General features: G+C 40.0%; 1 protein-coding gene and 12 non-coding genes across 13 annotated transcripts; 5 read left to right on the top strand and 8 right to left on the bottom strand.

The window, feature by feature from the left end:
• The first annotated feature begins 1,616 nt into the window (after positions 1–1,616).
• trnav-cac lies at positions 1,617–1,689 on the top strand. Its single transcript has one exon. It is a non-coding gene; the product is annotated as a tRNA-Val (tRNA).
• A 1,524-nt stretch (positions 1,690–3,213) lies between these two features.
• On the top strand, positions 3,214–3,285 carry trnad-guc. Its single transcript has one exon. It is a non-coding gene; the product is annotated as a tRNA-Asp (tRNA).
• Positions 3,286–4,233: 948 nt separating this feature from the next.
• trnav-cac lies at positions 4,234–4,306 on the bottom strand. Its single transcript has one exon. It is a non-coding gene; the product is annotated as a tRNA-Val (tRNA).
• Positions 4,307–5,114: 808 nt separating this feature from the next.
• Positions 5,115–5,187, top strand: trnav-aac. The gene has a single exon. It is a non-coding gene; the product is annotated as a tRNA-Val (tRNA).
• Positions 5,188–5,644: 457 nt separating this feature from the next.
• trnad-guc lies at positions 5,645–5,716 on the top strand. The gene has a single exon. It is a non-coding gene; the product is annotated as a tRNA-Asp (tRNA).
• A 610-nt stretch (positions 5,717–6,326) lies between these two features.
• Positions 6,327–6,399, top strand: trnav-cac. The gene has a single exon. It is a non-coding gene; the product is annotated as a tRNA-Val (tRNA).
• A 506-nt stretch (positions 6,400–6,905) lies between these two features.
• trnad-guc lies at positions 6,906–6,977 on the bottom strand. Its single transcript has one exon. It is a non-coding gene; the product is annotated as a tRNA-Asp (tRNA).
• Positions 6,978–9,470: 2,493 nt separating this feature from the next.
• On the bottom strand, positions 9,471–9,542 carry trnad-guc. The gene has a single exon. It is a non-coding gene; the product is annotated as a tRNA-Asp (tRNA).
• A 1,063-nt stretch (positions 9,543–10,605) lies between these two features.
• Positions 10,606–10,676, bottom strand: trnad-guc. The gene has a single exon. It is a non-coding gene; the product is annotated as a tRNA-Asp (tRNA).
• Positions 10,677–12,692: 2,016 nt separating this feature from the next.
• On the bottom strand, positions 12,693–12,764 carry trnad-guc. The gene has a single exon. It is a non-coding gene; the product is annotated as a tRNA-Asp (tRNA).
• Positions 12,765–15,266: 2,502 nt separating this feature from the next.
• On the bottom strand, positions 15,267–15,338 carry trnad-guc. The gene has a single exon. It is a non-coding gene; the product is annotated as a tRNA-Asp (tRNA).
• A 1,061-nt stretch (positions 15,339–16,399) lies between these two features.
• Positions 16,400–16,471, bottom strand: trnad-guc. Its single transcript has one exon. It is a non-coding gene; the product is annotated as a tRNA-Asp (tRNA).
• A 1,936-nt stretch (positions 16,472–18,407) lies between these two features.
• On the bottom strand, positions 18,408–22,280 carry LOC117808737. Its single transcript, XM_034678410.1, has 4 exons — positions 21,738–22,280; positions 20,740–20,945; positions 19,544–19,658; positions 18,408–19,005 (listed from the first exon to the last, which is right to left on the bottom strand). The coding sequence occupies exons 1-4, from the start codon at positions 22,194–22,196 to the stop codon at positions 18,739–18,741; spliced, it is 1,047 nt and encodes a 348-aa protein (XP_034534301.1). The 5' UTR covers positions 22,197–22,280; the 3' UTR covers positions 18,408–18,738.
• Between the last annotated feature and the right edge of the window lie 3,194 nt (positions 22,281–25,474).

Consider the following 25,474-nt stretch of genomic DNA (forward strand, 5'->3'; position numbering starts at 1 on the left):
TCTCTCTCTCTCCTCCTATCTCTCTCTCTCTCCTCTCTCTCTCTCTCTCGCTCTCTGTCTCTCTCTGCTCTCTCTCTCTCTCCCTCTCTCTCTCTCTCTCTCTCTCTCTCTCTCTCTCTCTCCCTCTCTCTCTCTCTCTCTCTCTCTCTCGCTCTTTCTCTCTCTTTCTCTCTCTCTCTGTGTGTGGGTGTAACTGTGGTGATGCTGGGATGGAACCACTGGAGGGTTACTGGGAGCTCACACAGCTTTGTGTGACTTTTGTGGCATCTGCAAATCTGATCAGGATTGAAATGTCCTTATATTAATATGAGATTAGATTAGCTTAGACTGACAGCTTTGAAATTTGTTTTAATCAGTGGATTCTGTAATAGAATATAATGAAATGGCTAATAGTGTCCTATTACCCCTCTGGAACATGCAGGCCTGCTCCTCGTACCTAAAGTCTCTAAAAGTAGTATGGGAGGTAGAGCCTTCAGTTATCAGGCCCCTCTCCTTTGGAATCATCTACCAGTCAGGGTCCGGGAGGCAGACACCCTCTCTACTTTTAAGAGTAGGCTTCAAACTTTCCTTTTGATAAAGCTTATAGTTAGAGCTGGATCAGGCTTGGACCAGGTCTTAGTTATGCTGCTATAGGCTTAGACTGACACACTGGGATCCTGTCTTTCCCTCTCTCTCCTCTCTCTGCCTGTCTCTCACTTTAACTCTTCCTGTCCCATTAAAGTTACTAACCATAGACCTTTCTGGAGTCCCTGAGCTCCCTTGTCTCGTAGGTTCCTCTGGATCTCTGCTGCTGTGGACGTGGTCCAGACTCCAGCTGCTACAACTACTACTATCCGTCTCCCCACTATCATCTCTCTCTCTCTCTTCATCTCCCTCTATCCCTCTCTCCAACACGGTCTCAGCAGATGTGTGTCTAACATGAGTCTGGTCCTGCTGGAGGTTTCTGCCTGTTAAAGGAAGTTTGTCCTTGCCACTGTAACTTGCTAAATGCTGCAAAGTGCTCTGCTCATGGTGGATTAAGATGAGATCAGACTGAGTCCTGTCTGTAAGAGGGGACTGGATCTGATCCGGTCTTGATGTTGGGTCTTTGTTAATAATAGAACATAGAGTACGGTCTAGATCTGCTCTGTTTGTAAAAGCATCTTGAGATAGCATTTTTTGGGATTTGGCGCTTTATAAATAAAGATTGATTGATTTTAAGACTAAGACTTAAGAGTAGGTTTCAAACTTTCCTTTTTGATAAAGCTTATAGTTAGAGCTGGATCAGGCTTGGACCAGGTCTTAGTTATGCTGCTATAGGCTTAGACTGACACACTGGGATCCTGTCTTTCCCTCTCTCTCCTCCCTTTGCCTGTCTCTCACTTTAACTCTTCCTGTCCCATGCTGCCACCCACCTGCCTGACTCTAACATCAACAACTATTAACATCACTCTCACCTTTATCATTGTTATAATGCTGAAGATAATCTCACAGCTGCTGTGTTGTTTGTATGGTTACTGATAGTGTAACTTGATATTATGTTTTCAAACATTAAGGTTACGTGTTTCATTTCCTTACCTCTGCACGTGTACTTTTTTTATATAAATAGTGTGACGTCACCGTCCCATCCTTCATCAGTTTCCGTAGTGTAGTGGTTATCACGTTCGCCTCACACGCGAAAGGTCCCCGGTTCGAAACCGGGCGGAAACATGTTTTTTGTTTTCTACTCTTGACTGTGACAGAGTTATCTCCTCACTGGTTTTATGAGTATTAGTCAGAGTTCAAACTAAAATAAAGCTGTGCCTTCATGTTTTCTTTTTATTCCATTTCCTGCCTCATTTCAAAGAGGCTGGAGCCAGATACTCATCGTGTTAGCTCACAACTTCTCATAACTTCAAATAAATGGTTTGAATAAGATGATTGTGAGAAAAGCCACAATAATAGTAATGATATAACTGCTGGGACCTGTCACTCAAAATGTTCAGAAACTGGGTCTCTTTACATTAAAGGTGACATATCATGCAAAATGGACTTTTTAATGGTTCTCTACCTGAAATCTGTGTCCTTGTCTACAAACCCCCTGAAAAGTAAAAGAGTCCATTCTGCCCCTGTTCTGATTTCTCCACCTTTCTGTAAATGTGTGCTGAAACCAGCCGTTTCAGTTTTCAGTGTTTTTCATACGTCACAACGCCATCCGGTCTGTAACAGGAAGTCAGAGCTCGGAGCTTGTTCAGCCCGTAGACTGTATAAAATACAACTCAACCCCTCCTCCGTTTTTCATTCCCTGCACACATGTGTGCTAACAAGGAGCTTAGGAGGGAGGCATGCTAGTTGTAGGCTGTCTTAATAAACACAAAGGTCGGTTTGACTCCCCACGTCTGCAGATTTGAAGATCTAGTGGATGATTTGTATTTGTCATGGATAAGTGCTAGCGCTAGTTAGCATAGCCACATAGCTACATGTTCATAGCTGTAGCTGTGTACCAAGACACACATCGACATACTGACAAATAAAACAACAAGAAACACTAAATCTGTGACCAATGGTTCAGAAAGGTCCTGCTGCAGGCGCCTCTCCGTCAGGATCAGATTCCGGATCAGATTCAGAGGGTTGAAGTAACGCGGGTCTGTGAGCAGCCGTGTATATTCAGCCAACATGAAACATTAGATCAACATGCTGGAGAGCCGAGGCCACACCCACTTCCTGAGGGGACGCGGCTCATTCTCATTTAAAGGCACAGCCACAGAAAACAGCCTGTTCTGAGCAGGACTGACAAAGAGGGGTTTACAGGCAGACCAAAATCTGATTTCAAAGTGGTTTTTTTTAGCAATAAACTTTAAAGACATGTTTTGGGGACCTCTTAGACCAATATATGTTGATGAAAAAGAGCAGAATATGTCACCTTTAAAGGAGGAAACAGCGCCAAATCTCCCCTGTGGTCAAACATATATTACATCCGTAGTGATAAGAACTACCATAGAGAATGAATGGGAAAAGTTAAGGAAGTTAAGCTTTACTATTGTGCTGTTTACTCTGATTATGAGAGAGTCACATCACCACTCAGTTAGAATATATAAATCACTGTAGAAACTAACAGAGCATGTGGAAGTAATGAAATAAGGCTTTAAAGAGTTCTGAATGTGAGCCGTACAGTGAGTTTGAGTTGAAACTGTAGTCCTGAGTGTCAGCGAAAGCCCAGGTGTATTAAGGGACAACTTACGCCATCTGTCACCTTCCTCGTTAGTATAGTGGACAGTATCTCCGCCTGTCACGCGGAAGACCGGGGTTCGATTCCCCGACGGGGAGTTCTTTTTCTACAGAATCTGATTTAACCACAACAGATAGATATCAGGATCCAGACTCTGAGAGATTAACAAGAAGATGGAAACTGGTCAAGCTCATTATGAAGATTTGAAGATACATTTAAAGCTGTTTTTTTGTTTGTTTTGTTCTCACAGTCATTTAAAAAAATAAACGAGTGCTGATATTACTCTCTCACAGTCAGATTACACAGCACAATAGTAAAGCTTAACTTCCTTAGCTTTTCCCATTCATTCTCTATGGTAGTTCTTATCACTACGGGTGTAATATAGCTTTGACCACATGTGAGATGTGGAGCTGTTTCCCCCTTTCACAGAAAGAGCGCAAGTTCTTTTTACTAAGAGATTCCCACTACAGGGAAATTACTAAAATAGTAACAAACTTCCCAACATTAACCCCAGAAGTGAAACTGTCAGTTCTCCTGGGGGAAGGGTCAGCAGCTCCTCTGGCTGCTAAATATGTGTCTGCCTGTCACAGCCTGAGGGACGCAGCATCCCATAATATTTGATTTCAGGTGAAGGTTTTATGAGCATACCGCTTCAAGTGAGGACATTGAGAAATGCCGTATGGGTGACACCATCGTTCATTAATGCATATAAAATATTTAATGAATATATATGTAATGTATGTGTATGCATTGTATGTTCTTTGGCAACAACATATCCTTGTTAATGCCAATAAAGCAAATTGAATTGAATTGAATTGACCCAGTTTCTTAACGTTTTGAGTGACAGGCTGCATCATTAGCAGTTTATCAACATTAACTTTGTTTTTTTCTCACATCACTCTGTGAAAAGAAGCAGGAAATAGAAACTGTCCAAACAGAATAAAAAGAAAACAAGAAAATCTTTATTTTAGTTTGAACTCTGACTAATACTCATAAAACCAGTGAGGAGATAACTCTGTCACAGTCAGAGTAGAAAACACAAAACATGTTTCCGCCCGGTTTCGAACCGGGGACCTTTCGCGTGTGAGGCGAACGTGATAACCACTACACTACGGAAACTGATGACACATATTGTGACGTCATACCACCCAGTTCTTGACCTGAAACAACAAGCAAACACAAAACCACCTCAGACAGGTATTCCTCACTTTAGAGAAGCGTCAGTAATGGACCCAGTCACAAAACATGTTTCTGCCAGGTTTCGAACCGAGGACCTCCCGCGCGGGTCCCCCTCATAGTAAAGCTTAACTTCCTTAACTTTTCCCATTCATTCTCTATGGTAGTTCTTATCACTACGGATGTAATATATTTTTGACCACAGGTGAGATTTGGCGCTGTTTCCCCCTTTGACAGATGTAAAGAGACCCAGTTTCTACCTGAGTGTTCATTAAGAACCACAATCAGGTCTATGCCAAGTAGGTTTAACTCACATGAGTGATATGTCGTAGTGTCTAGAATAAAAAGTCCATTAGAAATAATTATTTTTAAGTAGCACAATATTTATGAGCTGTACTGTCATTCAACTTTGAATAAGACATAGAAAATAAACTTTAAAAACAGAACACGTATAAATAATGAACGACGGCTTGTGTTTGAGTTAAAACTGTGTTCCTGATAATTCGACAGCTCCAGTTTATGTTCTCAATCTTAGATCTCCAGAAAAAAAATCCTATTGGAACCAACTGATTGTTCCTTTGAAATATCTGTACTATGCTCATTGTTACATCTCTTATCTGTCAGATTAAGTCCATCTAACATCAGTTTCGGTTGTAGCATGTGATTAGCACCATAAGTCAAGTGGTTTCTAACCATGTTTGCGGTTTCAGGTCAAGAACTGAGATGTATGACGTCACAGTCCGCACCATCAGTTTCCGTAGTGTAGTGGTTATCACGTTCGCCTAACACGCGAAAGGTCCCCGGTTCGAGACCGGGCGGAAACATGTTTTGTGTTTCTTCCTCTAAATGTAAAAGGTTATGTTCTTACCTGTTTTAAATTAATTAGTCAGCAGTGAAACAAAAACAAAGCACTGTCTTTGTGTTTTCATTTTTTGACTAGTTTCTATGTTCAGCCTCACATCACAGAGGCTGGATGTGAGAAAAGGCACATTAAATGTTGACCTGTCACTTTTTTTTTTTTTTTTTTATGTGTTATTCTAGTTCAGGGTTCTAAATCAACAACACCCAGGATTGAGAGACTGGGTCTCTTTACATCTGTGAAAGGGGAAAACAGCGCCAAATCTCTCCTGTGGTCAAAAATATATTACATCCGTAGTGATAAGAACTACCATAGAGAATGAATGGGAAAAGTTAAGGAACAATAAAAAACAGAACACGATGAAATAACATACTGAGGCTGTAGACCTTTTTAAACACGTGACTCAATACTAATCACCACCTTCCTCGTTAGTATAGTGGACAGTATCTCCGCCTGTCACGCGGAAGACCGGGGTTCGATTCCCCGACGGGGAGTTCTTTTTCCATAGAATCTGATTTGACCACAACAGATAGATATCAGGATCCAGACTCTGAGAGATTAACAAGGATATGGAAACTGGTCAAGAGGATTATGTAGATTTGAAGTGTATTTTAAATGTTATTCAGGGTTTAATGACAGTAGACCTCATAAATATTGTGCTACCTAAATATAATTATTTCTAATGGACTTTTATATCATTATTGTTATTCTAGACACTACGACATATCACTCATGTGAGTTAAACCTACTTGGCATAGACCTGATTGTGGTTCTTAATGAACACTCAGGTAGAAACTGGGTCTCTTTAATCTGTCAAAGGGGGAAACAGCGCCAAATCTCACCTGTGGTGAAAACTATATTACATCCGTAGTGATAAGAACTACCATAGAGAATGAATGGGAAAAGTTAAGGAAGTTAAGCTTTACTATGAGGGGGACCCGCGCGGGAGGTCTTCGGTTCGAAACCGGGCAGAAACATGTTTTGTGACTGGGTCCATTACTGAAGCTTCTCTAATGTGAGGAATACCTGTTTGAGGTGTTTTTGTGTTTGTTTGTGGTTTGAGGTCAAGAACTAGTTGATATGATGTCAGCATGTGTGTCACCAGTTTCCGTAGTGTAGTGGTTATCACGTTCGCCTCACACGCGAAAGGTCCCCGGTTCGAAACCGGGCGGAAACATGTTTTTTGTTGTCTGCTCTTGACTGTGACAGAGTTATCTCCTCACTGGTTTTACATTTATAAGTCAGAGTTGAAACAAAAATAAAGATTTTTCTTGTTTTCTTTTTATTCTGTTTGGCCAGTTTCTATTTCCTGCTTCATGTCATAGAGGCTGAACGTAAGAAGGATGTGAGAAAAAAACACGATTAATGTTGATAAACTGCTACTGATGCAGCCTGTCACTCAAAACGGTAAGAATTGGGTCACTTTACATTAAAGGGGGAAACAGCGCCAAATCTCTCCTGTGGTCAAAAATATATTACATCCGTAGTGATAAGAACTACCATAGAGAATGAATGGGAAAAGTTAAGGAAGTTAAACTTTACTATTGTGCTGTTTAATCTGACTGTGATAAATTAATATCAGCACACGTAAAATGGGTTAGTGTCCATCTTCTTGTTAATCTCTCAGAGTCTGGATCCTGATATCTATCTGTTGTGGTTAAATCAGATTCCATAGAAAAAGAACTCCCCGTCGGGGAATCGAACCCCGGTCTTCCGCGTGACAGGCGGAGATACTGTCCACTATACTAACGAGGAAGGTGACTACAAGTTAGCAGTCACGTGATCACACCTCTTTACTCTCACTGACTAACAATCAGGAATACAGATTGAATTTAAAAGACAAGATAGCACACATTCAGAAGTCTTTACAACCTTCTTCTTTTATTTCATCAAGTTCTGTTTTCAGTTTCTACACTTATTAATAAATATTTTAACTAATTTTTAAACTCTCTTTCTGTTTTTGTCTAAACATTTTGTATTGTCTGTTTGTCTGTGAAGCCAAAGGCAGCAGGAGATAACTCTGTCACAGTCAGAGTGAAAAACACAAAATGTGTTTCCGCCCGGTTTCGAACCGGGGACCGTGAGGCGAACGTGATAACCACTATACTACGGAAACTGGTGACACACTCTCTGACGTCACGTCATTGAGTTCTTGACCTGAAACAACAAGCAAACACAAAAACACCTCAAACAGGTATTCCTCACTTTAGAGAAGCGTCAGTAATGGACCCAGTCACAAAACATGTTTCTGCCCGGTTTCGAACCGAGGACCTCCCGCGCGGGTCCCTCTCATAGTAAAGCTTAACTTCCTTAACTTTTCCCATTCATTCTCTATGGTAGTTCTTATCACTACGGATGTAATATATTTTTGACCACAGGTGAGATTTGGCGCTGTTTCCCCCTTTGACAGATTAAAGAGACCCAGTTTCTACCTGAGTGTTCATTAAGAACCACAATCAGGTCTATGCCAAGTAGGTTTAACTCACATGAGTGATATGTCGTAGTGTCTAGAATAACAATAATGATATAAAAGTCCATTAGAAATAATTATTTTTAAGTAGCACAATATTTATGAGGTCTACTGTCATTAAACCCTGAATAACATTTAAAATACACTTCAAATCTACATAATCCTCTTGACCAGTTTCCATATCCTTGTTAATCTCTTAGAGTCTGGATCCTGATATCTATCTGTTGTGGTTAAATCAGATTTCCTAGAAAAAGAACTCCCCGTCGGGGAATCGAACCCCGGTCTTCCGCGCGGGTCCCCCTCATAGTAAAGCTTAACTTCCTTAACTTTTCCTATTCATTCTCTATGGTAGTTCTTATCACTACGGATGTAATATATTTTTGACCACAGGTGAGATTTGGCGCTGTTTCCCCCTTTGACAGATGTAAAGAGACCCAGTTTCTACCTGAGTGTTAATTCAGAACCACAATCAGGTCTATGCTAAGTAGGTTTAACTCACATGAGTGATATGTCCTGGTGTCTAGAATAACAATTATGATGTTTGGGAAACTGATCTCGGTAAAGAACTGACAGCTAAACAACGGGAGGCTGTGCTTAAATGAATAAATACCTCCTCCCCCTGTGCTAGACACCGTCTGATACAGCTCAAGGTTGTGCTGAGGGTACACTTGACCAGGGCAAGGCTGGCGACCATTTTCCCTAATACAGACCCCTCATGTCCTCGATGTCGTGGCCAACCTGCAGACCATATGGACATGTTCTGGTCCTGTCCGATACTTAAAACATTCTGGTCAGGCATTTTTGGTGCATATACCAAGATGTTTCAAATTGATATCACTCCAAATCCCATGTGCACTGTATTTGGATATAGCCATGAGATCTATTTACTTAAAGGAAATGCTCATGAAATAATAGTGTTCACCTCCTTAATAGCCCGGCGTCTTATACTTCTTTCCTGGAAAACACAATCACCATCCAGCTTCACCAGATGGATTACAGACACCATGTATTTTCTTAAACTTGAAAAAATAAAATATACCTTAAATGGTTCCTTACACAATTTTAGTAAGACTTGGACTCCCTTTTTAAAATATTATGACAGCCTACAAGTCCCTCTGAATAAGAAATGAACAATAGCAGAGTAGAAGAATGGATGCCACTATTTTTTATTTATTTATTATTATTATTATAACTATTTTTTTCTCTTCCTTTTCCAATTTCTTGATTACTATTCATTTTTGTGTGTGTGTTTACTTATTTATTTATATTTTTACTAATGAATTATCTTATTTCCCCTTTTGCTTACTTACATATTATGTAAAATCGTCGCTTTGGATAAAAGCGTCTGCTAAATGACATTGTAACATTGTAAATCTGGGATGTGGGTTTGAAGGGAGGGCTGGGGTGGGATAGGGTGAGGCGTGGAAGGGGAATGGCAACCTTAAATACTGCAGCAGCAGCGGTTCTTAATTTGGGTTATTTTTGTATGTGTTTACCAGCAATGTATGCTTCAAGAAAAATTCATCATGATTAAGTCTATGGAAAACTCAATAAAAAAAAGTTAAGAGAAAAATAATGATGATTAAAGTACATTATGAATAATTATTTTTAAGTAGCACAATATTTATGAGGTGTACTGTCATTAAACCCTGAATAACATTTAAATTACTCTTCAAATCTACATAATGAGTTTGACTAGTTTCCATCTTGTTAATCTCTCAGAGTCTGGATCCTGATATCTGTCTGTTGTGGTTAAATCAGATTCTGTAGAAAAAGAACTCCCCGTCGGGGAATCGAACCCCGGTCTTCCGCGTGACAGGCGGAGATACTGTCCACTATACTAACGAGGAAGGTGACCACGGAAGATCAGTCACGTGATCAGACAGCTTTACTCTCACTGACTAACAATCAAGAATACAGCTCGAATTTAAAAGACAAGATAGCACGCATTCAGAACTCTTTACAACCTTCTTCTTTTATTTCATCAGGTTCTGTTTTCAGTTTCTACACTTATTAATAAATATTTTAACTAATGTTTAAACTCTCTTTCTGTTTATGTCTAAACATTTTGTATTGTCTGTTTGTCTGTGAGGCCAAAGGCAGCAGGAGATAACTCTGTCACAGTCAGAGTGAAAAACACAAAATGTGTTTCCGCCCGGTTTCGAACCGGGGACCGTGAGGCGAACGTGATAACCACTACACTACGGAAACTGGTGACACACACTCTCTGACGTCACGTCATTGAGTTCTTGACCTGAAACAACAAGCAAACACAAAAACACCTCAGACTGGTATTCCTCACTTTAGAGAAGCGTCAGTAATGGACCCAGTCACAAAACATGTTTCTGCCAGGTTTCGAACCGAGGACCTCCCGCGCGCGCGGGTCCCCCTCACAGTAAAGCTTAACTTCCTTAACTTTTCCCATTCATTCTCTATGGTAGTTCTTATCACTACGGATGTAATATATTTTTGACCACAGGTGAGATTTGGCGCTGTTTCCCCCTTTGACAGATGTAAAGAAAGAGACCCAGTTTCTACCTGAGAAGGGTGAGGCGTGGAAGGAGAATGGCAACCTTAAATACTGCAGCAGCAGCGGTTCTTAATTTGGGTTATTTTTGTATGTGTTTACCAGCAATGTATGCTTCAAGAAAAATTCATCATGATTAAGTCTATGGAAAACTCAATAAAAAAAAGTTAAAAGAGAAAAATAATGATGATTAAAGTACATTATGAATAATTATTTTTAAGTAGCACAATATTTATGAGGTGTACTGTCATTAAACCCTGAATAACATTTAAATTACTCTTCAAATCTACATAATGAGTTTGACTAGTTTCCATCTTGTTAATCTCTCAGAGTCTGGATCCTGATATCTATCTGTTGTGGTTAAATCAGATTCTGTAGAAAAAGAACTCCCCGTCGGGGAATCGAACCGGGTCTTCCGCGTGACAGGCGGAGATACTGTCCACTATACTAACGAGGAAGGTGAGACCATATGATCAGTCACGTGATCACACAGCTTCACTCTCACTGACTAACAATCAAGAATACAGATCGAATTTAAAAGACAAGATAGCACGCATTCAGAACTCTTTACAACCTTCTTCTTTTATTTCATCAAGTTCTGTTTTCAGTTTCTACACTTATTAATAAATATTTTAACTAATGTTTAAACTCTCTTTCTGTTTTTGTCTAAACATTTTGTATTGTCTGTTTGTCTGTGAAGCCAAAGGCAGCAGGAGATAACTCTGTCACAGTCAGAGTGAAAAACACAGAACGTGTTTCTGCCCGGTTTCGAACCGGGGACCGTGAGGCGAACGTGATAACCACTATACTACGGAAACTGGTGACACACTCTCTGACGTCACGTCATTCAGTTCTTGACCTGAAACAAGCAAACACAAAAACACCTCAGACAGGTATTCCTCACTTTAGAGAAGCTTCAGTAATGGACCCAGTCACAAAACATGTTTCTGCCCGGTTTCGAACCGAGGACCTCCCGCGCGCGCGGGTCCCCCTCATAGTAAAGCTTAACTTCCTTAACTTTTCCCATTCATTCTCTATGGTAGTTCTTATCACTACGGATGTAATATATTTTTGACCACAGGTGAGATTTGGCGCTGTTTCCCCCTTTGACAGATGTAAAGAGACCCAGTTTCTACCTGAGTGTTAATTCAGAACCACAATCAGGTCTATGCTAAGTAGGTTTAACTCACATGAGTGATATGTCCTGGTGTCTAGAATAACAATTATGATGTTTGGGAAACTGATCTCGGTAAAGAACTGACAGCTAAACAACGGGAGGCTGTGCTTAAATGAATAAATACATCCTCCCCCTGTGCTAGACACCGTCTGATACAGCTCGAGGTTGTGCTGAGGGTACACTTGACCAGGGCAAGGCTGGCGACCATTTTCCCTAATACAGACCCCTCATGTCCTCGATGTCGAGGCCAACCTGCAGACCATATGGACATGTTCTGGTCCTGTCCGATACTTAAAACATTCTGGTCAGGCATTTTTGGTGCATATACCAAGATGTTTCAAATTGATATCACTCCAAATCCCATGTGCACTGTATTTGGATATAGCCATGAGATCTATTTACTTAAAGGAAATGCTCATGAAATAATAGTGTTCACCTCCTTAATAGCCCGGCGTCTTATACTTCTTTCCTGGAAAACACAATCACCATCCAGCTTCACCAGATGGATTACAGACACCATGTATTTTCTTAAACTTGAAAAAATAAAATATACCTTAAATGGTTCCTTACACAATTTTAGTAAGACTTGGACTCCCTTTTTAAAATACTATGACAGCCTACAAGTCCCTCTGAATAAGAAATGAACAATAGCAGAGTAGAAGAATGGATGCCACTATTTTTTATTTATTTATTATTATTATTATAACTATTTTTTTTCTCTTCCTTTTCCAATTTCTTGATTACTATTCATTTTTGTGTGTGTATTTACTTATTTATTTATATTTTTACTAATGAATTATCTTATTTCCCCTTTTGCTTACTTACATATTATGTAAAATCGTCGCTTTGGATAAAAGCGTCTGCTAAATGACATTGTAACATTGTAAATCTGGGATGTGGGTTTGAAGGGAGGGCTGGGGTGGGATAGGGTGAGGCGTGGAAGGGAAATGGCAACCTTAAATACTGCAGCAGCAGTGGTTCTTAATTTGGGTTTTTTTTTGCATGTGTTTACCAGCAATGTATGCTGCAAAAAAAATTCATCATGATTAAGTCTATGGAAAACTCAATAAAAAAAAGTTAAAAGAGAAAAATAATGATGATTAAAGTACATTATGAATAATTATTTTTAAGTAGCACAATATTTATGAGGTGTACTGTCATTAAACCCTGAATAACATTTAAATTACTCTTCAAATCTACATAATGAGTTTGACTAGTTTCCATCTTGTTAATCTCTCAGAGTCTGGATCCTGATATCTATCTGTTGTGGTTAAATCAGATTCCATAGAAAAGGAACTCCCCGTCGGGGAATCGAACCCCGGTCTTCCGCGTGACAGGCGGAGATACTGTCCACTATACTAACGAGGAAGGTGACCACGGAAGATCAGTCACGTGATCACACAGCTTCACTCTCACTGACTAACAATCAAGAATACAGCTCGAATTTAAAAGACAAGATAGCACGCATTCAGAACTCTTTACAACCTTCTTCTTTTATTTCATCAGGTTCTGTTTTCAGTTTCTACACTTATTAATAAATATTTTAACTAATGTTTATACTCTCTTTCTGTTCATGTCTAAACATTTTGTATTGTCTGTTTGTCTGTGAAGCCAAAGGCAGCAGGGATAACTCTGTCACAGTCAGAGTGAAAAACACAAAACATGTTTCCGCCCGGTTTCGAACCGGGGACCGTGAGGCGAACGTGATAACCACTATACTACGGAAACTGGTGACACACACTCTGACGTCACGTCATTGAGTTCTTGACCTGAAACAACAAGCAAACACAAAAACACTTCAGACAGGTATTCCTCACTTTAGAGAAGCTTCAGTAATGGACCCAGTCACAAAACATGTTTCTGCCAGGTTTCGAACCGAGGACCTCCCGCGCCCCCGCGCGGGTCCCCCTCATAGTAAAGCTTAACTTCCTTAACTTTTCCCATTCATTCTCTATGGTAGTTCTTATCACTACGGATGTAATATATTTTTGACCACAGGTGAGATTTGGCGCTGTTTCCCCCTTTGACAGATTAAAGAGACCCAGTTTCTACCTGAGTGTTCATTAAGAACCACAATCAGGTCTATGCCAAGTAGGTTTAACTCACATGAGTGATATGTCGTGGTGTCTAGAATAACAATAATGATATAAAAGTCCATTAGAAATAATTATTTTTAAGTAGCACAATATTTATGAGGTCTACTGTCATTAAACCCTGAATAACATTTAAAATACACTTCAAATCTACATAATCCTCTTGACCAGTTTCCATATCCTTGTTAATCTCTTAGAGTCTGGATCCTGATATCTATCTGTTGTGGTTAAATCAGATTTCCTAGAAAAAGAACTCCCCGTCGGGGAATCGAACCCCGGTCTTCCGCGCGGGTCCCCCTCATAGTAAAGCTTAACTTCCTTAACTTTTCCCATTTATTCTCTATGGTAGTTCTTATCACTACGGATGTAATATATTTTTGACCACAGGTGAGATTTGGCGCTGTTTCCCCCTTTGACAGATGTAAAGAGACCCAGTTTCTACCTGAGTGTTAATTCAGAACCACAATCAGGTCTATGCTAAGTAGGTTTAACTCACATGAGTGATATGTCGTGGTGTCTAGAATAACAATAATGATGTTTGGGAAACTGATCTCGGTAAAGAACTGACAGCTAAACAACGGGAGGCTGTGCTTAAATTAATAAATACCTCCTCCCCCTGTGCTAGACACCGTCTGATACAGCTCAAGGTTGTGCTGAGGGTACACTTGACCAGGGCAAGGCTGGCGACCATTTTCCCTAATACAGACCCCTCATGTCCTCGATGTCGTGGCCAACCTGCAGACCATATGGACATGTTCTGGTCCTGTCCGATACTTAAAACATTCTGGTCAGGCATTTTTGGTGCATATACCAAGATGTTTCAAATTGATATCACTCCAAATCCCATGTGCACTGTATTTGGATATAGCCATGAGATCTATTTACTTAAAGGAAATGCTCATGAAATAATAGTGTTCACCTCCTTAATAGCCCGGCGTCTTTTACTTCTTTCCTGGAAAACACAATCACCATCCAGCTTCACCAGATGGATTACAGACACCATGTATTTTCTTAAACTTGAAAAAATAAAATATACCTTAAATGGTTCCTTACACAATTTTAGTAAGACTTGGACTCCCTTTTTAAAATACTATGACAGCCTACAAGTCCCTCTGAATAAGAAATGAACAATAGCAGAGTAGAAGAATGGATGCCACTATTTTTTATTTATTTATTATTATTATTATAACTATTTTTTTCTCTTCCTTTTCCAATTTCTTGATTACTATTCATTTTTGTGTGTGTATTTACTTATTTATTTATATTTTTACTAATGAATTATCTTATTTCCCCTTTTGCTTACTTACATATTATGTAAAATCGTCGCTTTGGATAAAAACGTCTGCTAAATGACATTGTAACATTGTAAATCTGGGATGTGGGTTTGAAGGGAGGGCTGGGGTGGGATAGGGTGAGGCGTGGAAGGGGAATGGCAACCTTAAATACTGCAGCAGCAGCGGTTCTTAATTTGGGTTATTTTTGTATGTGTTTACCAGCAATGTATGCTTCAAGAAAAATTCATCATGATTAAGTCTATGGAAAACTCAATAAAAAAAAGTTAAAAGAGAAAAATAATGATGATTAAAGTACGTTATGAATAATTATTTTTAAGTAGCACAATATTTATGAGGTGTACTGTCATTAAACCCTGAATAACATTTAAATGTATCTTCAAATCTGCATAATGAGCTTGACTAGTTTCCATCTTGTTAATCTCTCAGAGTCTGGATCCTGATATCTATCTGTTGTGGTTAAATCAGATTCTATAGAAAAAGAACTCCCCGTCGGGGAATCGAACCCCGGTCTTCCGCGTGACAGGCGGAGATACTGTCCACTATACTAACGAGGAAGGTGACCACGGAAGATTAGTCACGTGATCGCACAGCTTCACTCTCACTGACTAACAATCAAGAATACAGCTCGAATTTAAAAGACAAGATAGCACGCATTCAGAACTCTTTACAACCTTCTTCTTTTATTTCATCAGGTTCTGTTTTCAGTTTCTACACTTATTAATACATATTTTAACTAATGTTTAAACTCTCTTTCTGTTTATGTCTAAACATTTTGTATTGTCTGTTTGTCTGTGAGGCCAAAGGCAGCAGGAGATAACTCTGTCACAGTCAGAGTGAAAAACACAAAATGTGTTTCCGCCCGGTTTCGAACCGGGGACCGTGAGGCGAACGTGATAACCACTACACTACGGAAACTGGTGACACACTCTCTGACGTCACGTCGTTCAGTTCTTGACCTGAAACAACAAGCAAACACAAAAACACTTCAGACAGGTATTCCTCACTTTAGAGAAGCTTCAGTAATGGACCCAGTCACAAAACATGTTTCTGCCAGGTTTCGAACCGAGGACCTCCCGCTTGCGCGGGTCCCCCTCATAGTAAAGCTTAACTTCCTTAACTTTTCCCATTTATTCTCTATGATAGTTCTTATCACTACGGATGTAATATATTTTTGACCACAGGTGAGATTTGGCGCTGTTCCCCCCTTTGACAGATGTAAAGAAAGAGACCCAGTTTCTACCTGAGTAGGGTGAGGCGTGGAAGGAGAATGGCAACCTTAAATACTGCAGCAGCAGCGGTTCTTAATTTGGGTTATTTTTGTATGTGTTTACCAGCAATGTATGCTTCAAGAAAAATTCATCATGATTAAGTCTATGGAAAACTCAATAAAAAAAAGTTAAAAGAGAAAAATAATGATGATTAAAGTACATTATGAATAATTATTTTTAAGTAGCACAATATTTATGAGGTGTACTGTCATTAAACCCTGAATAACATTTAAATTACTCTTCAAATCTACATAATGAGTTTGACTAGTTTCCATCTTGTTAATCTCTCAGAGTCTGGATCCTGATATCTATCTGTTGTGGTTAAATCAGATTCTATAGAAAAAGAACTCCCCGTCGGGGAATCGAACCCCGGTCTTCCGCGTGACAGGCGGAGATACTGTCCACTATACTAACGAGGAAGGTGGTGAAGCCAGGTGAGTCACGTGATAATACGCCTCTCCTCTCATATCCCTTTGCAGCCTTAGTATATTATTTCATCTTGTTGTTTTTTATTTTTCCTTAACTTTCCAATTCAATCTCTACATTTAATGCTGTTCTTGTTTGTTTTGTTCTCACAGTGATTTAAAAAATCAATCAGTTGCTGATATTACTCTATAACAGTCAGATTAATCAGCACAATAGTAAAGCTTAACTTCCTTAACTTTTCCCATTCATTCTCTATGGTAGTTATTATCACTACGGGTGTAATACATTTTTGACCACAGGTGAGATTTGGCGCTGTTTCCATAGAGACCCAGTTTCTTAACATTTTGAGTGACAGGTTTCTCAATCCTGGTTGTTGTTGTTTAGATCCTTGCAAGTCAGTGTCGTGTTTCAGATGAGACGCAAGAAACTCAGGCTGAGGGTAGTCTGGGATGTTTTCTTTTGAGAGGTACCTGTTTCCACCTCGAACTACAACTTTCAGTTGATCAAGCTTCAGGTGACGTCCACTGACATACTGTTCACGGTGTCCTCTGTCATTGAATCTTTCTTGCATGGTCAGATTGAGGACAACTCAAAGTAAAATGAATTAAAAAGAGAATAAAGTCCTCTCTGCTGTTGAAGGAAGTGATCTCTAGTCTCGTATAGCTCCTTGATATTGCCAAACCCTTTCTTCATCTTTATGTAGGCTTCCTGCAGGGTGTGGTAATAAATGATGATGTGAGTCACACTCCAAACTCCATATGTCAACACACAGGTTATTTGTTGGGGCTTGCTGATACAACTTTGTCATGGTTCCTCAATTATGTTTACTCATAACTTGTGATTGTGATTTTTAGCTTCAGTTGTATTTCAGGAGTTAGTATATTTATGAATACACGACATGATGAAATCAAATACTAAAGCTGCAAAGAGTTCTGAGAGTAAAGGTGTATGATCACGTGACTCACCTGGTGTTATAGCCTCCTTGTTAGTATAGTGGATAGTATGTCCGCCTGTCACGTGGAAGACCGGGATTCTGTGTAATGTTTATGCAGCCTAGAAAAAGTAGCAGCCTCTGTGATGTGAGGCTGAACATAGAAACTGGTCAAAGGGAATAAAATGAAAACACAAAGACAGAGCTTTGTTTTTGTTTCACTGCTGACTAATTAATTTAAAACAGGTAAGAACATAACCTTTTACATTTAGAGGAAGAAACACAAAACATGTTTCCGCCCGGTCTCGAACCGGGGACCTTTCACGTGGGTCCCCCTCATAATATAGCTTAACTTCCTTAACTTTCCCCATTCATTCTCTATGGTAGTTCTTATCACTACGGATGTAATATATTCCTGACCACTATGGAGATTTTTGGGGCGTTTTTTCCCCCCTTTTGGTAGAATTAAGAGAACCCCGTTTCTTAAGGTTTTGAGTGAGTGACGGGTCACAGCATCAGCGGTAAACAACAACACTGTTATCAGCATTTATTGTGGCTTTTTCTCACGACTTTGTCAACAAGTACAAACCATCAAACATTAGTGTGGCTCACTTTTACAGTACTTATAGGCCCCAAGTGATGTTGACAAACCAGTTTTATGATAGTTTAATGAAGTAGTTTTGACAGGTACGAACCGGGGGGCTGTTAGCTCAGGTAGTGGGCTAGTAGTTTAAAGATGGAGAATGTTAAGATAAAGTCATGATGTCACTGAGGCCCCCCCCACCGTAGTGTGTGTGAGGAAAGAGAAAGGAGAGAAAAGTGTTTTTTGAAACAGGCGGTAAACATGTTTATCTAAAGCTCTTTGAATGGGTGTGTATGTGGTTTCTGGTGCTTCCAGCCTCAAGTACACCCTGGAGGAACTGCAGTTTTAGTAAGTTGTTGCTTGGCACCTCAACAGGTTTGCATGTGAGCAGTAAACAGTCCTGCTCTGTTTAATGTGTGTTAATCAATCAATCTTTATTTGTATCGCAACAAATCACAACAAATGTTATTCAAAGACTGATAAAGTTCAGAGAATTTTCAATGTAGACAAAACACTGTAACATTATACAGTTTACACCCATTAAACACTCTGATTATTAGTGATGATTACACCGTTTACACATACAGTATATTATTTCCCTTTGGTAACTGTTAGCAGATATAGTTACACTTCTGAATTATATCCCTCTTTCCCTCTTAGCAGATATGTAACTTTTAGTAGCATATTCATAAAGCTGGTGATGACTAATGTTTCCACCGTAACCCCAAAAAGAATTATTCTAGACATTACTCTATCTTAAATTCTTCTTCCTCCTTTTTGCAGAAGTATTCAGAAGGAGTTTTGAGCCCCTCTGCAGTGTACTGGTATTCCTGAGGACTCTCCTTCTTTATCTCTCCATCTTTCATTAGAGGTGGGTAGCCGGGCCATAACTTTGCCACTTCTTTTTCTGCTGCTGTGAAGTCTTGAAAACGTGCATTCTCAACGATTGCAACAGTTGCCCTCTCACAGAACGTCAGGTTTTCTCTCAGACGGTTCACGTCAAATTTCAGCACCTGAAAGAAAGGGACAGAGATGAAGAGCAGACTCTCTGAGCAATGGACAGGACAACAGTGTTTGCCACATGCTACATGCTAACTCTGAATGGTATAATGCAGGAGCTACAGTTTCACAGAAATCAAATCTGAATCATTTCATCTTCAAAGCTGGTTACAGCTTATATAACCTCATATCGTTGATTGAAGCACATACTCAGCCTGCTGCGTACACCAACAGCTAACATGGTTCATCACTGAGGACGTCAAACAACAGTTTTTATGTTTGTAAATTAAAGTATCATCACATTTCATCCTCCAGTCCTCTTTTTAACTCCTCAGCCTCTTTTTCTTACTCATGATTCACATGTTTCTCTTCTTCAGGTCATTCCTGATTTACCTGGAGAATAGACCAGGACCTGTCCCTGAGGTGTTGTTTTGATTTGTGAAACATCATGTTTTCTAAATGTTGTTTCGTATTTGATCTTCAGGGCTGCTGTAACAAACAGAGATGAAGTGAAACTTTAATCATGATGGATTAACATTCAGTTGAAGGTACCTTATCACCCACATGCAGGGCAATGGCAACGTTGTCCCAGACATAGAACTGAGGATAATTTCCAGCCCCCACAGCTTGCATCTTCTTCTCATCATCACTCTGGACCAACTCAAATCTGACAAACACACAGACAGAAAGAACAACTCAACCTCAGTACCAAAGTTTCTGCATTTGTTTCAGCTGTTAATGAGCTCAGAGCTGGCCTGACACTTGGAGGGAGTTATATAACAGAAAAGAAAGAGACTTGGTCTACAGGTTACTGAGTGGTACATGATCTTTAGAGCATGGGGTAGAGAATCAAGGTGTCAGACTGCTTTACTGCTGGTTAAACAGAACACAGTCTAAGTGAGGCACAAAGAGGTTGGATTGAGTCCTTACTCATAGCTGTGTTTATGGCGTGACATGAAGGAAACCAATTAGAGGATCTGCTCTGATTCCCTTTGAGCCAAGTGTGGCTGCAGGGGGGCGATTACTGTTTACTGATCTCAGCCTTTCTTCTCACATAAACTGAACTTCTCTCCTTCCATTGTGCCCTGAGATGCACAGACTGATGTTTAATCAGCCCAGCAGAAAAGATCAAGACTTTCCAAACTATCTGTTTATGAATGAAACATGACAGGATCACTCCATTAATGATCTAAAACTCAGGGCACACTCACAGTATAGGACAGGATCTTAGTTAATTAGGTCCCGTGCCCAGTACATCGAAGACTGGTGAGCTGTAAATCTGTACTTCCTTATTTTTGCTGCTGGATCAAAAGGCTGTATGTTGTGTTGTGAGCGTAATAGTTCAGTCTTTGTTAATATCTGGGGCACAGCACCGAGAGTAATGTTTGTGGACTGTAAATACAGTAACAAAGAAAATCCCTCTTGGTTATGTGTGAATGTGTTTCTGCACATGTTTCAGGGAGAGTGCACTCATATTCCAAACAAACACTAATACTAGGAAATACATTTAAAAGATAATGGTAACCAAATAAACCCAAATTGTCTTTTATGCAGGGTTCCTTTAACGTTGCCATGACCCCCCATGGTGAACCTCAGGGGGTCTGGTCTCCCACTTTGGACAAACACTCTTCAATAAAGTTAAAACACTGAATTTTTCACATAAAACAGATATTGCAATTAAGCACATAGTGGAGGCATTTGGGGCAGGTCATAGGTCAGCTCTTCAGGTCAACTGGGTCAGGTCTCACCTGTGAGTCTCACACATGGCCTCAGACCTCCACAGGAAGCAGCCGTCTTCATAAGAGCAGATGGGGTTTTGGTTATCAGACAGCAGTGGATATTGTGAGTACTGCTCCTGATTGGCCGGGCTGTGGACCAGCACCACGTACACCACTTCCTGTTTGTAGAGGATGGTCTTCAACACTCGCATGATGGGCTCGGCTCCAGAGCAGAACTGGAGACGATAACAGAGGTTTTATTTGATGAGTCTGTCCACAGGAAATCAATTCATCAGTGTAACTGTAACTCTCCTTACCATTCCCAAACAAGCATTTGTCTTTACTATGAAGAATCTCACATGTAACCATATAAGGTAAAGTCTATGTTGTTTAGAATGGCTCCAGGAATTGGTAAGATGGGAGTCCCACCTCTATAAATGTGATTGACAGTGATACTCAACACCCTTATATCAACAGAGCTGGAGTCCAGTACCAATGTAAACCAGATGTTGAGAGAAGTATGTGTGTATGTTATGTTGACGTCACTTAAACGTATATAAAGGACGTGTCCAGCAGCCTTCGGGAGGAGACATTATCTGGCATTAGTCGTCCTCCTGGCATTCGGGATGCTAAACACATTACTATACAAGCGTCAAGAAGTTCCTTCTGATGACGATGATAACAATTGTAGTTATTATTAGGGGTATATTCTATTACTTTCATATTTTTGTATCATTCTTTTATATTTCCATAAATCACCCTTCTAAGCCCCATCATCAGAGAGTAACTGAGAATGGCCACCGACACACACACACACACACACACACACACACACACACACACACACACACACACACACTGATAAATCCTAAAATATTAGTTATAATATTTGAGTTTTCTGATAGATAGATAGATAGATAGATAGATAGATAGATAGATAGATAGATAGATAGATAGATAGATAGATAGATAGATAGATAGATACATAGATACATAGATAGATAGATAGATAGATAGATGCGGGATACCTGCTCTCTGTAAGCTTCCAGTAGCTCCTTCACGGGGAAAGTGAAGCGGTTTGACCCAAACATGGAGCTGCTCTTGAAGACCTGGGAGGTGGCAAATTGCTCCAGAAATCTCTCCTGGTTTTGGATCTGCTCCTGGGTCCTATACGGGTATGTGGTCTCCAAGAGCCTTCTTTCAGCTGTTTCGATCTCCTCCGGACCCACAACCAGATTCCACCACAGCAGAGAGCCCTCTTTAGGGTTCCTGAAGCCTTCCATCTTCCTGATGCCCTTTAATCCTCGCAAGTCAGTGTCGTGTTTCAGATGAGACGCAAGAAACTCAGGCTGAGGGTAGTCTGGGATGTTTTCTTTTGGGAGGTACTTGTTTCCACCTCGAACTACAACTTTCAGTTGATCAAGCTTCAGGTGACGTCCACTGACATAGTGTTCACTGTGTCCTCTGTCATTGAATCTTCCTTCCATGGTCAGATTGAGGATAACTCAAAGTAAAATGAATTAAAAAGAGAATAAAGTCCTCTCTGCTGTTGAAGGAAGTGATCTCTGGTCTCGTATAGCTCCTTGATAAAGCCAAACCCTTTCTTCATCTTTATGTAGGCTTCCTGCAGGGTGTGGTGAAAAATGATGATGTGAGTCACACTCCCAACTTCATATCTCAACACAAAGGTTGTTTGTTGGGGCTTGCTGATACAACTTTGTCATGGTTCCTCAATTATGTTTACTCATAACTTGTGATTGTGATTTTTAGCTTCAGTTTTATTTCAGGAGTTAGTATATTTCTGAATACCTGTACTTAAGATGAGGTTAAATTACCATAAAAAATACATATTACATACACATCATTTGTAAGGTATCACACTTTCGATTATCTATACACGTACGTATCTGTCTATCTGCCTATAGTACGCATTATGATGCCAGTTTAGAGTGTTATGTGTCTTAAAGTAGATTTAATAAACTTAATCAAAATATTTTTTATATATTTGGATTTTTTGGATGTTTTGGGGGTTCCTAGCCTGTTGGCAACATTTTTAAAGTTTTTTTTCAATGTGAACATCAATTATTTCATAAGCATGTGTAAAATATTCAACCAGAAGTTCAATGAAAAGTGCAAAAAGAAGTGCAGATAATGGTCATCCTTGTCAAGTACGTCTTTGTAGTTGAAATGATTTTGAAATGAGTCAAGTGGTTATAACAGATGCTATGGGTGAGTTGAACATTGTTTTGATCCAATCAGTGAAGTATGGTCGGAATGTCCCCAGTGGTTAAGGGAGGTGAAGAGGAAGGACCAGTCCACCCTTTAAATGCCTTGTCTGCACCCAGTGTTGCTAGGTTGAATGGATTGCTGTTTGGGTTGGAGCTGTATTGTAAGAAGTTTTTAAGTGTAATAGTCTCCCAGTGTTTTCTGAGAAATGCCTCCCTTTAATGAAACCAGTTTGGTCTATGTGTATTAATGATGACATGACTGATTCATGTCACAATGAGAAGGCTAACAAAGACTTCCGGTTATGGCGACGTGCTGAACAGTCGTGGCTCGTCCTGCTCTGTTGCTAATATTGAAATTAATATTACTGAAACAACCACATTCACTGTTTAAGTGCGTCATCTCGATAGTGCATGTGTGCCATAAGTAAATATGCTGAGGGAAATTACTAGGGACAAGTGTAAATCGATTGGGGGGCTTCTTAGTGTCCGAAGCTAACTCTGAAGAAGAGGGCACTACAAGCCTTGCAGAGGCAGGTGACACCGATAACTCCAAAAACATGGAAAATCCCTCCACAATGGACATCATGAAGGATATTAGGACCTTTAAACAAGATTTTCATGCAGAATTTAGTTATTTGTTGGCGGCAGTTAAAGCGTCCATTCCGACATTAAAGGTGACATATCATGCAAAATGGACTTTTTAATGGTTCTCTCCCTGAAATATGTGTCCCTGTCTACAAACCCCCCTGAGAATGAAAAGACTCCATTCTGCCCCTGTTCTGATTTCTCCACCTTTCTGTAAATGTGTGCTGAAACCAGCCGTTTCAGTTTTCAGTGTTTTTCATACGTCACAACGCCATCCGGTCTGTAACAGGAAGTCAGAGCTCGGAGCTTGTTCAGCCCATAGACTGTATAAAATACAACTCAACCCCTCCTCCGTTTTTCATTCCCTGCACACATGTGTGCTAACAAGGAGCTTAGGAGGGAGGCATGCTAGTTGTAGGCTGTCTTAATAAACACAAAGGTCGGTTTGACTCCCCACGTCTGCAGATTTGAAGATCTAGTGGAGGATTTTTATTTATCATGGAAAAGTGCTAGCGCTAGTTAGCATAGCCACATAGCTACATGTTGGTAGCTGTGTACCAAGACACACGTGGACATACTGACAAATTGTGTCCTCTGTCATTGAATCTTCCTTCCATGGTCAGATTGAGGACAACTCAAAGTAAAATGAATTAAAAAGAGAATAAAGTCCTCTCTGCTGTTGAAGGAAGTGATCTCTGGTCTCGTATAGCTCCTTGATATTGCCAAACCCTTTCTTCATCTTTATGTAGGCTTCCTGCAGGGTGTGGTGAAAAATGATGATGTGAGTCACACTCCCAACTCCATATGTCAGTACACAGGTTATTTGTTGGGGCTTGCTGATACAACTTTGTCATGGTTCCTCAATTATGTTTACTCATAACTTGTGATTGTGATTTTTAGCTTCAGTTGTATTTCAGGAGTTAGTATATTTATGAATACACGACATGATGAAATCAAATACTAAAGCTGCAAAGAGTTCTGAGAGTAAAGGTGTATGATCACGTGACTCACCTGGTGTTATAGCCTCCTTGTTAGTATAGTGGACAGTATGTCCGCCTGTCACGCGGAAGACCGGGATTCTGTGTAATGTTTATGCAGCCTCTGTGATGTGAGGCTGAACATAGAAACTGGTCAAAGGGAATAAAATGAAAACACAAAGACAGAGCTTTGTTTTTGTTTCACTGCTGACTAATTCATTTAAAACAGGTAAGAACATAACCTTTTACATTTAGAGTTAGAAACACAAAACATGTTTCCGCCCGGTCTCGAACCGGGGACCTTTCGCGTGGGTCCCCCTCATAATATAGCTTAACTTCCTTAACTTTCCCCATTCATTCTCTATGGTAGTTCTTATCACTATGCATGTAATATATTCCTGACCACTATGGAGATTTTTGGGGCGTTTTTCCCCCCTTTTGGTAGAGTTAAGAGAACCCCGTTTCTTAAGGTTTTGAGTGAGTGACGGGTCACAGCATCAGCGGTAAACAACAACACTGTTATCAGCATTTATTGTGGCTTTTTCTCACGACTTTGTCAACAAGTACAAACCATCAAACATTAGTGTGGCTCACTTTTACAGTACTTATAGGCCCCAAGTGATGTTGACAAACCAGTTTTATGATAGTTTAATGAAGTAGTTTTGACAGGTACGAACCGGGGGGCTGTTAGCTCAGGTAGTGGGCTAGTAGTTTAAAGATGGAGAATGTTAAGATAAAGTCATGATGTCACTGAGGCCCCCCCCACCGTAGTGTGTGTGAGGAAAGAGAAAGGAGAGAAAAGTGTTTTTTGAAACAGGCGGTAAACATGTTTATCTAAAGCTCTTTGAATGGGTGTGTATGTGGTTTCTGGTGCTTCCAGCCTCAAGTACACCCTGGAGGAACTGCAGTTTTAGTAAGTTGTTGCTTGGCACCTCAACAGGTTTGCATGTGAGCAGTAAACAGTCCTGCTCTGTT

The sequence above is a fragment of the Notolabrus celidotus genome, unplaced genomic scaffold (genome assembly GCF_009762535.1).
Source record: "Notolabrus celidotus isolate fNotCel1 unplaced genomic scaffold, fNotCel1.pri scaffold_145_arrow_ctg1, whole genome shotgun sequence".
NCBI lineage: Eukaryota > Metazoa > Chordata > Actinopteri > Labriformes > Labridae > Notolabrus > Notolabrus celidotus.

What these genes read in the sequence shown, in the direction of transcription:
- LOC117808737 (XM_034678410.1), bottom strand. Translation starts at nt 22,196, where the DNA reads ATGGAAGGAAGATTCAATGACAGAGGACACAGTGAACACTATGTCAGT. An exon ending in TGGAAGCTTACAGAGAGCAG is followed by an intron (nt 20,946 to 21,737) that starts GTATCCCGCATC and finishes TATCGTCTCCAG; the next exon opens with TTCTGCTCTGGAGCCGAGCC. An exon ending in GCCATGTGTGAGACTCACAG is followed by an intron (nt 19,659 to 20,739) that starts GTGAGACCTGAC and finishes TGTGTTTGTCAG; the next exon opens with ATTTGAGTTGGTCCAGAGTG.